Here is a 16,524-nt window from a genome sequence, read left to right on the forward strand (position 1 = left end):
ATAATATCGGATCGATACACCCCAAAGACCTTCGTAACGGAAATGCAAGCGGATTCATATATCTACTTTTAATTTCCTACGTCTCCAACCAATTCTGCAATAAAATGCGTTGCTAAGATTTTATTTATTGTGCGAGTACTTTTTGTTCTGTGTAATTTCCTGTCGTCCCTACTTCTACTGTCAGAAAATGTCATAGGGAATAAGATATTTTAAAAGGGCCACCCTCTACGTCGTAGGTCATGTGGCCGTGGGTGAGCTTCTGTCTACCGTGTTTGTTGTATTCGCTCAATTATGACCGAAAATTTGGAGAATCCGATTTGCATTAGCGTACAATTTCTGAAAATTCGTTTTTCTTCGCTGACATTAGAAGAAAAATAAAAAATCAAAAGTGCCGGGCGTCCAAAACCGAATTTATCGATCAGGCATGTAACAAAATGTAAAACACGCGATTATAAAAGAACCTTTAAGATAGACACTTATGAAAAATGTTTGTTTATGATGTGATTGTTCAGTATATAAAAACAAAAACTTACAATTTCGGAGTTTTGCATATTTTTTTAATATTATCCCAAGATTTTTTTTCGCCTTATATAAGGCGAAAGAACGTCACAAACTACTCTAAAAAGCGAATTCTGAAGGTAATTTTTCAAAATTTCTTCCGGCAAAAGAGTGATTAAAATAATCATGCCTGTGTGCCTGTGTTGCCAGTGTGTAACCCTAAAAAATACTTACTATCGTGCGAATGTTTACCCGACATGGTCATTTTTTGTCTGATTTTCTTATGCGGAATTAGATAAGATCGGGAAGTAGGTACTACAAGAAATCGCTACCAATAACATCGATATTTGCATGCTATCAGAAACCAAGAAAAAGGGAAGGGCAACACGAGATATGGGAAATACATTCTGTTTTACAGTGGAGTAGATAAGGACATTAGAGCTCAGGCAGGAGTGGGAATACAGGGTCTTTCACGAGGAACCTCACCCATATTTATACGGGAAACTACTGAACGTATTTTCATAAAATTCAGCACTTATAAGTATTTCACCATGCTGATGTAATCTAAAATATTTTCAAGGCATGAGCACCTCCGGTTTTTCCGGAAATGACGTCAACTTCCGTTTTTCAAATTAGAACACCATTTTTTTATTGCAGAAATAGATTCCTTAGAAAATTTCAAGTTATTTTGATGTAACATTTTTCAGTTTTGGTTGGAAAATTCTCTCTGAGCGGGAAAATTCGAAAAAAAAATCGAAAATAGAGCTCCGCTGAAACAAGAATAACTTCGAGGTTTTTGGATGGAAAATTTTCATTTTTGGGATTTTTCAAGATGTAAGATTGATGTATCCACTTTAAAAATCGAAATCGCGATTCATGATACAGGGGGTGAAAAAATCGCTTTCAAAGTTAGGGATGACAAAATCGTGAAAAATCAATTTTTTCGAATTAGAACCCCATTTTTTTATGGCAGATATTGAATCTATGTTAAAAAATGATGTGAGTGTATGCATCACACCCTTGCCCTAAAGTGGATATTTTCTGAGTTATTCACAAAAAACTGTTTTTCGTCTTGAATTTTCAGCTATTTCTTTTCCCTTCACGCCAAAAAGATGAAATTTTCAGGAACTGTTACTTAAACCATGTTTTAGATTTTACTACCCTAATATGAAAGAGAAAAAAGTTACAGGTTGTTCCTAAATAGATGGCGAATTTTGATTCGAATTTGTATCGGAAACCTCTTTATTTCAACTAATCGGCCATCGGTTTTCTCTCCAGTGATAAATAAATAATTCCTTATGAACCATATGCAAAAACTTACCATGTTTTACATTCTTTTTTTTTAATGATAGATATCATTAATTACATCTGCCAAATTCCTCTTTATTCAGTAACATTTCGTGTTTACTATTAATTTGGTGATAATTCGTATTAAGTTATAAAATCGATCACTATGCCTAATTTTACCAATGAAGATTATTTAAATCTCATTCTACTTCATGGAGAATGTAATAAAGTTGTAGATAGAACGATTCGACTGTTCATTGAGAGGTTTCTTCTCTAGTTATAACTGCGAGAGTTTGCCATGTTTCTCCTAATAGTAACTTGAAGTCGGTTTCAAGAAGGGGTGAAAAATCTACAGCAGGGTTCAAATAACATTTCCTGAAAATTTCATCTTTTTGGCGTGAAGGGAAAAGAAATAGCTGAAAATTCAAGACGAAAAACAGTTTTTTGTCAATAACTCAGAAAATATCCATTTTAGGGCAAGGGTGTGATGCATACACTCACATTATTTTTTAACATAGATTCAATATCTGCCATAAAAAAATGGGGTTCTAATTTGAAAAAATTGATTTTTCACGATTTTGTCATCCCTAACTTTGAAAGCGATTTTTTCACCCCCTGTATCATGAATCGCGATTTCGATTTTTAAAGTGGATACATCAATCTCACATCTTGAAAAATCCCAAAAATGAAAATTTTCCATCTAAAAACCTCGAAGTTATTCTTGTTTCAGCGGAGCTCTATTTTCGATTTTTTTTTCGAATTTTCCCGCTCACAGAGAATTTTCCAACCAAAACTGAAAAATGTTGCATCAAAATAACTTGAAATTTTTTAAGGAATCTATTTCTGCAATAAAAAAATGGTGTTCTAATTTGAAAAACGGAAGTTGACGTCATTTCCGGAAAAACCGGAGGTGCTCATGCCTTGAAAATATTTTAGATTTCATCAGCATCGTGAAATACTTATAAGTGCTGAATTTCATGGAAATACGTTCAGTAGTTTCCCGTATAAATATGGGTGAGGTTCCTCGTGAAAGACCCTGTATAGTACACGAGAAACTGGAACATCTCATTGAAGACGTAGAATACATGCACCAAAACATAATGTATATAACTTCAAAACTGGAGAACGATAGAACACATTTGATAAGTGTGTACGCACCAGACATAACAAAACCAAGAGAGGAAAGAGAACAGTTTTTCGATGATCTACAAAATACCCTGGACAAACTACCAAGGAATGAAAAAATATTCATAATGGGAGACCTCAACTCACGTATAGATAATGATGCAGTTCCGGGTATATAATGCAGTGCTTTAACGAGGAAACAAGAAATGAGAATGGTGAAATACTTCTGGAGTTGTGCACATATAACGAGCTAAGGATCAATAATACATTTTTACAACTTAAGGACCAACAAACATATACATTTAGTAATACAAGGGGTGATAAATCGATTATTGATTAAGGGATCACAAACAGAAAGGTAGAACCGCAACATATCGTGATGTCAGAGCACTAACATCGGCAAACATAGGGACACAACATAATCTTATCTTGTGCAAGTACCGAACTAAAAGCGTACGGAAAAAGATGAAAGAACCCATATACATCACTAAGTTCAACATAGAATCGTTTAAAGATGACAGCACAGGAGGATTATACGAACGGAGACTTAATGAAAAAATTAGAGATCATATATCAAAAAACGACGACGTAGAATTAGCCTGGAAAAAAATTAGAAATAATATAATACAAAGTACAACAGAAGCCATAGAAACAAGAACTGTAAATACTAATGCTAAAGGGAATACAAAACCTTGGCTCACTAGCGAAGTTAAGGAACAGAAGAAAAGAAAAAAGCCCATATCAAATATATAAACAACAGAAACCCAGACGAATACCGAAACTACAAGATCGTTAGAAACCGAATAAACAACAGGATAAAAGAACTTAAAAAGGAATACTATGAAGATTCTCAGCCGAAATGGAGGGAGACCTATATGGTGGCCAGAGGAAAATATGGAATATGCTACGAAATAGAAAGAAACAGATGACGGAGGAAGTGCAAGTAAATGAGATAACACAGGAGACATGGATTAGATATTTTGAAAGCATGTATAACACCCCCAACGACAAGGCATCGACTATTGAAATCATGCCAAACGACGACAATAATGAACCCGAAATAACGATGGAGGAAGTTCAGTTCAGGAAACAACGGAAAAACTGAAAAACCGAAAGACCGATAATATAAACAACGAACTCATTAAGTACGGAGGAACAGAGTTACAAAAAGAACTCACGCGACTATTCCAGAAGATTATAACCTTTGGCACTATCCCAAAAGAATAGAAATCAAGTATATCCCTTCCCATTCAGAAAAAAGGAGAAAAAAGAGATCCGAATAATTTTAGTAATATAACTTTGCAATAGAATAGGGAATAAGATACCAATATCCGAAGAACAACAAGGATTCAGGCCTAATATATCAACTGTGGACGCATTATTCATAGTTCGTCAGTTAGTGGAAAAGTCGATAGAGTTCAATAAACCCATGTTTGTCTGTTTTGTGGACTTCACCAAAGCATTTGATAGGATACGCCTAAGCGACGTACCACAGTACCAAAGAATCATTAAAGAACTTTATACAGGAACCAGAACAAGAATTGAAACTAAGGGAGGACTCTCTGAAGAACTTCAAATCAATGCTGGTATTCGATAGGGAGACAGTCTCAGCCAAACTCTATTCAACATCATAATAGACCATATTATAGAGGATGTCAACAGAGTCAATGCAGGATACAGAATGGGTCACCGATCCCTAAAGGTGTTGTTTACTCAGACGATGGTGTTGTCGTAGCAGCAAATGAAGATGACTTGCAACGTCTATTATAAAAGATGAAAATATCCGCTGGAAAATTTAATATGAGCATTTCCATTAACAAGACACAATCAATGGTCATCTCCAAAAATCCTATTAGATGCAAATTGGCAGTCGATAGTGGAATAATCCAGCAGGTATCAAGATTCAATTACCTGTGAATAAATATATCCTGTGAAAGAAACCTGACAGAAGAGGCGGGAACACAAGCGATAAAGGCATCGAGAGTCAGCGGCTATCTGAAAGATATAATGTGGAGGAACAAAGCGATGAGCTCACAGAGCAAGACCAGAATCTACAAAACGTGTGTGATATCTTTAGTTATAGTTATAGTTATAGTGAGAAGGGGTTTCAGTTCACTGCGACCTTAAGGTCTATTGTGCCCCCTAACAGAGCTGTTTTCATCGCGCCTTTACGTGTAAGACCTATTTCCACGTATGCCTCAGAAACTAGAGCCGAAACATCGAAAACAAAAAGCATAATGAGAACCACAGAGATGAAAATATTGCGAACCATCAAGGGAGTCACTCTAAGAGACCGAATAAGAGCAGAACTGGGCGTACAGGATGTGGTGAGATGGGTCAGGACTCGAAAACGATTCTGGAGGGATCACGTAGAAAGAATGCCAGAAGACAGATGGGCAAGGTGGGCTAAAAATCAGAAACCGAACAAACGCAGACCTGTAGGCATACCACCCAAAAGGTGGTACAAGAGCTGGAGTTCAGTATCGCAGGAAGATCCCAGAAGAGGGCCAAATGTACAGGATTGAACAGGACTTGGCACTATTGAAAGAGGGAGAAGAAGAAGAAGATAAGATCGGAGTGCAAAATCCCCATCTGATCTGACATTTAAAACACCACGATCTGGTAATACAGGACCCACGCTGTATGAGACCGGTCGATTTAATCATATCGCGGCAATATGGTAATAATGCACTCGAAATAAACGAGAACGAAACTGATTTCAAATTCTCTTCGTTGCAAATTCTTCCCGTAGAAATAAGGGATGAATGAATAAATTGTTTCTTCTTCGAATAAACTCTACGTGAAGAGTAGCTTTATAAGGGTATTGCCAATGTTGAATTTTTTTTTGCAAATAGCTGTGAACACAATATTAATATTTTAATTGATTTTCCAGAAAGCAAATAAAAGTTGTCAACTAGATCTGAACTATCAGATAAGGAATAACAGGTCGAAAACATCCTTTCCAGTCGAATATATCCCTCCCTTTTATGAAATTCTCTTCATCGTGTTTCAGTAAAACAAGGACAGAACACAATAAACCGCTCTTCAACCCAATCAACACTGACGATACCTTTCGAGCGAACCTTCAGAGATCTTGACAGCAGTCGTCCCCAAGGAGGGCCAGAGTTGGCTCAGTTCAACTTCTGCGGTTGTGGATGGCCACAACACATGCTTATACCAAAAGGTGCACCCGAAGGAATGTCATGTCAGCTGTTCGTGATGATATCGAATTATAGCAACGATTCGGTAAGTTCTTGATTGGGCTTCGGAAATTTAGCATTTTAGCAATTACCACTTTACTGATACTCACCTGAAATGACTTCTTGACAATTGCATTCAGATTTATTTCAAACGTGTGATTATTTATACTTTTCAGCTACCTAACTCAGTTAAATCATTGTGTATTCATCTCAATGGTTAAATTTAAGGGTTTCTAAAACATGGCATTCTTCTGTAGTTGAAGTAGAATCCATCATGGTAATTGTTCCTGATAGACATCTATTTATTCTTAGTCTAAGAATACAAAATAAGCTTCCCATGCCTGAAGATCCCAGCTGGTTCACCGATGGATCTGATGGATGGTTTCAACTAGTCGATCCCCTTATGAAAGTACTGTTTCATAGTGCAGGCTGAACTGTATGCTGTTCTTGTGTGCACACTGGATAATGACGTTGTGAAGTTATTTGGTGTAATTCACGCGCAGACGTGGATACGAGATTACAGACATACATCTTAAGCGGAGGATCTCTTCAGGTTTTGCTGGCTCATCTGCCGTACATCTGTCAGAAACTTCTTCAAATTTTCCTATAAGGGAGCACGGAAAGTGATCTTAGCCTGAGGTCTGGTGACTGATCCAGTGACCGACCACCTGTTCAATAAACATTCAAAGAAAATGGGACTCACTGGATGTTCCTTGCGCCACTGATGGAAGCGTTGAAGATATTTCGCTCATCTTTCTGTAACCTCACAAAGTTGAGGACAATACACCCAGGAAACACAATACCCATTATCTTTATGGTGAGAGGGATTCCTCTCTGTCGACTGTCGGCATTTTTGTCGTCTCAGGGTGTGATTCCCTACAATTGCATAGTCAGTGCATATGGATGAACAATAGGCCACAAAGGCCTCAGTTCCACACGTAGGAGTAGAAGCGAAGGTGTTACTTCCCCTTGATAATAATTTTTTCTCAAAATTAGAAAATTACATACATTGAGGTGAAATACGATTAAATATAACCGACACTAGTTTTTAACATCTGACAGGATTCTCAAATCTTTCTATGTTGCCGAAAATATGATGCTGTACCTATTCCAATTTACTTCAATATGGAACAGATTTTTCCCATTTTCCATGTGCGTACAAAAATGAAACCATCCTCGTTATGCGCCGAACAAATATCATCATATACCATAACCAATCAAAATACTAAACGCATCAAGCTGAAACGTAAAAAGCTGCCATATGTAATTCACCATAGTCAACAATCTACCTCTGTCAAAGTCAACATTATGGGCACCTTCGATCGAGTGGTTTTGCTGACCGTAGCCCACGTAATAAAGGGAAGTAGCAGAAACAACCTGTGTCTGTCTCCAGAGACAACTTGTCACTGGTCTCGGTTGTCTCTGGGAAGTAGTACACGATTCGAGATCAAGACGATCGATATTTGTTGGTTTACGGATGCTACCCCAAATAGGAAATGTGTCACATCTTTGAGCAATAGCCTGCATTACGAACTGAGTCAGTTGAAAAGTAGAAATTACCACGCGATAGGTAGTATTATTAATTAATATGCCCAATTATTTCCAGCTTTTCCTGAATTTCAGCGCAATTTTGGCATATATCACAATGAAAATTTTTTCAATATGTAAAGAATTGAAAATTGAATCGACGAAAAATGATTGTGAAGACAAGTTTTATACACTAAAGTTAAACTTTTTTTCTCATAAAAAACCAACTGAATTGGGAAAAAAGAGGCGGGGTGACATCAAGACGTCTCTTAACTTCAATTTAAAAAAAAAAACGAGGCTTTACGTAGAAAATTAAAAGCGTAAATTAAGAACTAGTGAATTCTGTTTTTGAATGGAGATTCTTTAGGTATTACTTCGCCTTAACAGGCAGGAAAGTTAAAAGCTTTCGGTTTACTCAGCCGTACTCAGTGCTACCTGTAAGGAGAGAAAACATAACGAAACGATGGAGTATTACCATCGAATTTATGAAAATTTCAATCTGTTTTGACTGTGTACTTTCTCTGTTCATATTCCACCATTGAGATCTTTTCACGGATGGAGCTCCAATATTCAACTCAATACGTACGTAATATTGGAGGCAACTCTTATGGTTTCCGAGGTCATTTGCGTTTATTCGTTCATTTGTTATTTATTACTCTCATAATCTTCCATCGGAAATAGGTAATCCAGAATGAAATGCTAAAAAAAACTTGCAAATATGCCACCTTTATTTGCCCCTTTGATCCCATCATTCCCTTGTTGGACAAATATTTATTTTTGTTGATATGTTCCGCTGTAATTTTATGTTTGGTTATATTTTTCTCATTTTGCATCCATTAATCGTGCAGAAATGTCTCATTTCACAATAACCGATCAGCACATACAAATTCCTTACCTCGTCCGTAAAATCTACATTGTTATTGATATTTGTTAAATTTCCTGGTTTGCTCGTTGATTTTTCTTCGTTTCAACTTGATCATCAGCGTAATTTTCTCTACACTTTTCTGGATTTTTACCTCTTTCCCAATATCTTCAATGTTGGGAATAGATAAAGGTCATAAATTGAGGATGGTTGTAATGGCATGACAAATCATGAAGAATGTCATGAGGTGAAATATTTGTATCAAATCAAATAAATTACTTTCACTATGCAATTCATCTTGTACGAAGCATATATTAGTTGCTTCTTGATATTTACATCAATTATGTATCGATGATAATAGATTGATATATTGTTACTTCTTTGATCCTCACAAATTATTTCAGGATTCAAATGATTACTGCGGAATACTCTCTCATGCCAAGTATCTTGAATTCACCAATAGAGAAATGTGATACACAAAAAAAGTTGAATTTGAGCAATATGGATAGAAAAAAACGTCTAGAAAATTTTCTCCAAAAATTATAATTATGATATTTTCACTTGAAGTGATTGATTTCATACGCATCGAAAAACAAAACAATGAATTCAGAATACTGATAATTTACCAGTCTTGATAAAAAATATGTGTGAAAATACATATCGACATTACATGTAGATTAACGTATAACTGTAAAAATAACTTTTCCAACTGTGTTGAGGTCAATTCTAGCTTGTCATAATGATAATGAGTTGCCCAATATATCTTAGAGTCTGAAAAAACTGATAATGATGAACGAGCAACCCAATGATAGACTCGTCAAGCGATGATTTGTCTTGGCAAAATGTAGGTTTTTTTTCTTTTCTCTTTACTACTATCAGTACACCTACATTTCACTTCTCCTTATTGCTTATGACACTCGCGCTCTATTCACGAGTTTATTTATTTATTTACACAGGTTGAATTCTTTCTTCACAATATATTCTTGATATATTGCTGGCTTTTCTTCGCTTTTTCCTCAAAACAAAACTTTAATCGTCTAACTGACTCAATTTCTAATGATTGAACAATCGAATCTTCTACTCGTCTACAGTTATTGAAACTGTAGTCTTGAATCTCAATCTGAATCTTTTCCAAATTTATCTCTCGAAAAGCATCACAACGTAAATAGAAAAATGATGATTCACTTGAGTCGGAAGAAAAATTGTTAGAGAGTACATATAGATATTTTATAGAGATTGACTTAGAAATAATTGTTTAGGTTGAGTCCCAACTGTCATAAAGATGATATTTGTTGCCAAAAACAACTAAGAATCAAAAAAACTATTATAATAATATCGAAAGCGCAAGCAGATTTATAGCCTCATCGAGCGATGATTTGTTTTGACTTTCTGCTCAGAGGAGCATAAACTCCAATTTCTTGGAATTGTCAAAGCACGCGTTCGTTGTGTTCTTGTTTGTACAAGAATTTTTTTTTGAGTGGTATTTTCTCGAAATGATGAGCGAGAGAAATCATCATTCCGAACAATACTCACACCAAATTTTGGATTCAGCAGTCGCCTCCGCTTTTCTCTCCGCAATTCAGTCGTTCTCGAAGTGAGCTTACACCTGAGCATCGGGTCATGAAGGCAGATATCTCTGAATCTGCGGCTCGTCGAATAAACGGATAGCAATGAATCAGCATCCAGATATCGAAAAATGGTTGAAACCATTTCAGTAGGAAGGGATCCGGGCAAAACTCTGTAATCCATTTCAGTAAGCGTTCTTGAACAGACGAGTGAGTCTGAGGAATACTTTTTTTTTATTGGTGTAGCAGGGGGAAAATCTGCAAAACAGACGAACACACCCTCTGCTGAGGGGGAACAGTGTGGGGATTCTCACTCTCTGAGCTCGAGACCCACTAAAAACCCTTAACTGCTTCTTCATAGGTTCCGGGCATTTTGCCTATTAACCAGTTGACTCTTATGGTTTCTGAACTCTCACACGATCATAGTCGTGTTGATAGTAGTATGCTGCCTATAGCTTTTATAGGTTAAGCTCTTCTTTGGTTACATTTAAATCCTTAACTGATTTCTCGGTCGTCGGTGGTAGGTTCTTGACCTTCTAGCTTCTTTCGTTGGATCGTAGTCGACTAATCTTCGTAGTTCCTCATTTGGATGTTGTTTGGCTTTGTCAAATATCCTTTCCGCCTTTCTCTTCATAAATTCTGTAACTGGTTCCCATTCCAAGTCCTTGTAGATTTGTTTGTTCCTAACAAACCAGGGTACGTCCATCGCCATTCTAAGGAGTTTATTCTCAGTGGCCTGTATTCTCTTGATGTGGGTCTTGGCTGCGAAGCCCCATGCCGCCGATCCATATGTGAGTTGTGGTCGCGCAATAGTTTTAATCATCGTCAACTTGATGTTCTTCGTAGTTCCTCATTTGGATGTTGTTTGGCTTTGTCAAATATCCTTTCCGCCTTTCTCTTCATAAATTCTATAACTGGTTCCCATTCCAAGTCCTTGTAGATTTGTTTGTTTCTAACAAACCAGGGTACGTCCATCGCCATTCTAAGGAGTTTATTCTCAGTGGCCTGTATTCTCTTGATGTGGGTCTTGGCTGCGAAGCCCCATGCCGCCGATCCATATGTGAGTTGTGGTCGCGCAATAGTTTTAATCATCGTCAACTTGATGTTCTTATTCATATGACTTCTTCTGCCTATGAGTGGATAAAGTTTACTCATTGCGGCTTTTGTTTTACCAACAGCACATTTGATGTGGTTTTTCCATGTAAGTCCTCTGTCAAGCGTCACTCCTAGGTATGTTGCTTCATTTTTCCATTCAACCTCTTCTCCATCAACTTCGAGGTTTTCTTCCACCCTCAATCTTCTCTTTTGCAGTAATATTGCTTGAGTCTTTCTTCCATTGATTTGGATTTTCCATTTGATGCACCATTTGAGTAATTCATCTATGGCTTCCTGCAGTCTCCGGTGTATGATCTCTGGGCGTCGATGTCTGAACGCTATTCCTGTGTCATCTGCGTACAAGGTGAGCATATTTCTAGCATTCTTCGGGATATCATAAACGTATATTACGTAAAACAGAGGTCCAAGTACCGATCCTTGAGGCACTCCCGCTTCCAATTGTCTGGTTTGAGAGGTTGCTCCATCCATCTTCACATAAAAGTTTCTATTCCTCAGATAGTTCCTTATAATCTTGCATAGCTTGGTCGAATAACCTGCTTTTTTCATCTTGTAGATTAGGCCTTCGTGCCATACTCTATCAAAAGCTCTCTCGATATCTATTAGAACTAATCCTGTGGCCTGTTTGGTCTGCATTCCTTCGGTGACGTATTCTATGAGCCGTAGTAATTGGAGTTCAGTCGAAAGTTCTCGTCGAAATCCAAATTGTTCGTGTGGAATTATCTTCAACATTTCTGTTTCCTCATTCAGCCTTTTGGCGATAACCCTCTCGACGACTTTTCCTAGGAGGAATACTCAGGCTACGCTGGTATATATATATACTGCGCCGCCGTCTCTACGACCAATGAGCTGGTAGAAGGTATCCCCTCCACTTGATATCTCTTCCGTCCGTCTAACGGTTCAAGGCAGTTCAGATCTCTGGCGAAGCTAACCAGGCTAGAACTGAATCATTTTCTAATGATTTGTGCTTGTTATACATTTCAGTAAAAAAAACGTTTCTCCACAGATCGATCAAAACATAGATGGACCATGCAACGACGCCTTCGTTTTCTGTGGAATTAAGGATAAATTATATCCGGATAGAAGATCAATGGGATATCCTTTCGACAGAGAACCAAGGAGTGGTGTTAACACACTACAGCAATTTTTGACTGCCAACATGAGAGTGCAGGATGTGACCATACAATTTTCGAACAGAACTCTCAGACCTCGAAGTAATATGGCTAACTGAACCACCCAGAGGATCAAACTTCTATAAAAACGGGACGGAAAGGAAAATTGGATAAATGAATTATTTTTCTTTGAATAAACATTAATTGCAAAACTCAGGCTTCGCTACATGATCTGCTTCTTTTGAATAAATTATACTTCATCATATTATATGGTTTCATTAAATTCTGTCCCACTAAAACAAAATTAAACAAAACACACTGAGAATAAAGGCTCGAAAAATCTGTAATTATAATAATATATAAAGATGCTAATAAGCAGTTTTCGAATCAGAAATTGAATAGAATAATGTTTTCATCAGGGTTTTCAAAAAACTATGCTAGAGTGAAAAGCTTCTTGAAGTTAATGTTAGGTGGAACTTTTGAATCTGGAAATCAACAGCTGACTGCCTAAAAAAAATTGATCAGCCTACCTACATGATTTTGAATAAGATATTTCAAAACTGCAAAAAATCCATAATCCGGCAGCGGATGTTCATCAAAACAAAATAAACAGCATAACCACAGATGAATCACCGATGTCAACCCGTCGTTATTTTCATCAAAATATGTTGAAAAATCGTCGAAAAATGATTGTGAAAAGTTTTTTTTCACATAAAAAATTAACTAAATTGGAAAAATAAGAGACGGGGTGACATCAAGACATCCTTCAACTTCTAGTAAAAAAAAAATAGAGGCTTTAAGTAAGAAATTGAAAGCGTAAATTAGGAACAAATATTACTTCCCCTTACTGGAAATCAGAAAATACTGACAACTGAGGGCAATTTTGACGAATCCATCCCTCACAGCTGCCAAAACAGTTAATACAGTATTTGCTCTTCTGTATATATTCTGAGCAGCCTTTCCATAATTGTCTTTTATTCGCCATCCTACCGAACCAAAAGGCCTTCGCCTCAAGAAAGAATTGGAATCTTACAAACACTCGCCTTATAAGGGAAGATGTCTTATCCAACTGATAACATGACAAGTTTTTGTACTTTCTTATATCCTAATGAACTCGTAAAAACGTTTCTGAAAGTTTTTGAGACTTTCATCCAATAGATTTTTCGGAATTAAATTCTAGTTTTGGATGAGATATTTCTCGCGGTTCTTTAGATATAACTTCGAATGAACATAGGGACTTGTGCACATAAGAACAAATGCAATTCATTCAGACGAGTGAGTTTGAGGAATATTTTTTTTTTTTTTGGTGTAGCAGGGGGAAAATCTGCAAATCAGACGAACCTCCCTCTCCTGAGGGGGAACAAGTGTGGGGTTTCTCACTCTTCTGAGCTCGAGACCCACTAAAAACCCTCAACTGCTTCTTGAATTTTGGTTCCGGGCATTTGCCTATAAACCGTTCATCTCTTAATCGGTTTTCTTCTCGCACACTATCGTGCTGGGATTTATGTGTTTATCCTCTATTGGATTAACACTTTATTGAATCTTTCAATAAGTTTCTGTTGTTATTTTAATCTCTTTAATTGATCTCTTGGTCTCCTTCGGTAAATTCGCATTCTCCTCTTGTCTTCCTCTGGGTCGTAGTCCACTAGTCTCCTGAGTTCTTGATTCGGATGGTTTTTCGCTGTTTCGAATAATTTCTCTGCTTTTCTGTTCATGAATTCCGTTATGGTTTCCCATTTTAGGTCCCTATAAATCTGTCTATTCCTGACAAACCAAGGTGCATCTATTGCGCATCGTAGCAGCTTGTTTTCAGTGGCCTGAATTCTTTTGATGTGGCTCTTTGCCGCGAATCCCCAGGCAACTGATCCATAAGTCAGTTGAGGCCTAGCAACGGCTTTGATTATCTTCAATTTTGTCTCTTTCGACATGTGGCTTCTTCTTCCTATTAAAAGGTAGAGTCTATTCATCGTTGCTTTCGTTTTGTCGATTGCTTGTTTGATATGACTTTTCCAAGTAAGTCCTTTGTCAAGCGTTATTCCTAAATATTTGGCTTCATTTTTCCAGTCGATTTCTTCGCCGTCAACTTCTACATTCGTTGTGGGTCGCAGTCTTCTCTTCTGTAATAATATTGCTTGGCTCTTTTGTCCATTGAGTTTGATTTTCCACTTTATGCACCAGTCATTCGTTTCGTCAATCGTTTCTTGTAGAACTCGTTCTATTACTTCTGGGTTTCGGTGTCGAGTTGCTATGCCTGTGTCGTCAGCATATAACGTTAGCATGGTTCTTGGATTCTTCGGAATATCGTGAATGTATATGTTGTACAGAAGTGGCCCAAGCACTGACCCTTGGGGAACTCCAGCCTCTAAATCTCTTGTTGTGGTGCATTCTCCTTCCACTTTCACGTAAAATCTTCTATTTTTGAGATAATTCCGGATCAACTTGCATATTTTGATCGAATATCCAGCACTTCTCATCTTATATATTAATCCTTCAAGCCATACTCTGTCGAAAGCTCTGGCGACGTCTAGTAAAACAAGACTTGTGGCTTGTTTATTTTGGAATCCCTCTGTAATGTACTCTGTGAGCCTTAATAATTGTTGCTCTATTGAATGCGCTCTTCTGAATCCGAACTTTTCTAGTGGTATCAGTTTCAGATTTTCGGTTTCCTCATTTAGCCTAGTGGCGATAATCCTTTCTACTACTTTTCCTAACGCCGACAGTAGACTTATCGGTCTGTAGTTTTGTGGGAACTCCTTCTCTTTAAATGGTTTATTGAATACTATGACTTCCGCTGGTTTCCATTTTTCTGGGTAGTGTTCTGTCCTCATAATTCCATTCGCGATATTTGTTAGAGCGGCTATACCGTTTCTAGGTAATTTCTTTAACATAACATTCGTTATTTTATCGCTTCCGGGAGCTTTTCTCTTCTTCAAACTTCTAATTATTTCCCTGATTTCATTTGGCGATGTTGGCTTGTCTATTTCAGCAGCCGCTGGTAATTCATCCATTTCTTCATCATTTTTTTCAACCAGTTCTTCCAAATCTTCATTATCGTCGTCTATCCTGTAAATTATTCTCGATTCTCTTTCGATCGAGTCCGCCAATGCATCTGCCTTATCACTATTAGTATACGGCATTCCCATTTCTCCGTGTAGGGGTGGAATTTTAGTCTTTTCTCCTCGTAGGCTTTTTTGCATTCTCCATGCAGAATGATCGATTGTATTCAGTTCTTGAACCCTTTTGTTCCATCTGCTTGTTCTTAGATCTTTCAGGGCATTTTTCAGAACTTGGCTATGTCGGTTTAGGTTCCTTCTATTCAGATCATTTTTATTCATCCGATATATTCTTCTGAGTCTTCGATTTTCTCGTATTAGATCTTTTACTTCTTTAGGCGTATCGCCATGGGGATGACTTGGTGCTGGTCTCTTCAATCTTCTCGTGCTTTTTTCGTAAGCTTTCAATATAATCTCTTCCAGTTTATCAACCGCACATTCCAGATCCTCTGGAGTGCTTATTGTTGGAATTTCTGTTATTTCCGATTGTATTAAATGGCTGTATTTAGCCCAATTGGTAAATTCTTTTATTTCCGTCAGTTTTTCTCTTTGTTCTTTTCCAATTGTCAATTCGACGGGATTGTATTTTCAATAGAGAATTCTTGAGTTATATTTTTCAATATCGCGATATCTATTACATCTAGTATTCCTATACCAAAAGCAAGATATGTCGGTATCTCTGGTCCAATCACTATGGCATTTTGTTTTTAGGCGAAATCCTTGAGTTTTTTGCCATTTCTATTCTCTGCTCTGCTGTTCCATAATGGGGATTTACAGTTGAAATCTCCGATGCAGATTTTCGGGTTTGTCCCTTCCAACATGTTGTTTATCTCCTCTCCAATAAATTGTTTGGTGGTCGCTTATATGCCGAGGTAATTTCGACTCTTGGACGATTCAATTCGGCAACAATCGTGACTGTTTCTGTTTCTCCTTGTGGATTCAGCAGTCGCCTCCGCTCTTCTCTCCGCAATTCAGTCGTTCTCGAAGTGAGCTTACGCCTGAGCATCGGGTCATGAAGGCAGATATCTCTGAATCTGCGACTCGTCGAATAGACGGATAACAAAGAATCAGTATCCAGATATCGAAAAATGGTTGAAACCATTTCAGCAGGAAGGGATCTGAAGGGATCCGAACTGCTAACGAAACATCCGGGCAAAACTCTGTAATCCATTTCAATAAGCG

At 37.4% G+C, this 16,524-nt stretch overlaps 1 protein-coding gene across 1 annotated transcript in view; it reads left to right on the forward strand.

The window, feature by feature from the left end:
* LOC123318868 (phenoloxidase 1) overlaps nucleotides 1–12,554 on the forward strand; it is a 33,105-nt gene extending 20,551 nt beyond the window's left edge. Inside the window, exons 10-11 of the mRNA XM_044905634.1 lie at nucleotides 5,924–6,156; nucleotides 12,184–12,554. Coding sequence (XP_044761569.1) covers nucleotides 5,924–6,156; nucleotides 12,184–12,408 — 458 coding nt within the window. The 3' untranslated portion in view covers nucleotides 12,409–12,554. The remainder of the gene's footprint in view (nucleotides 1–5,923; nucleotides 6,157–12,183) is intronic.
* Nucleotides 12,555–16,524: the final 3,970 nt, after the last annotated feature.

This window comes from Coccinella septempunctata, chromosome 8 (assembly GCF_907165205.1).
Source record: "Coccinella septempunctata chromosome 8, icCocSept1.1, whole genome shotgun sequence".
Classification (NCBI taxonomy): Eukaryota; Metazoa; Arthropoda; class Insecta; order Coleoptera; family Coccinellidae; genus Coccinella; species Coccinella septempunctata.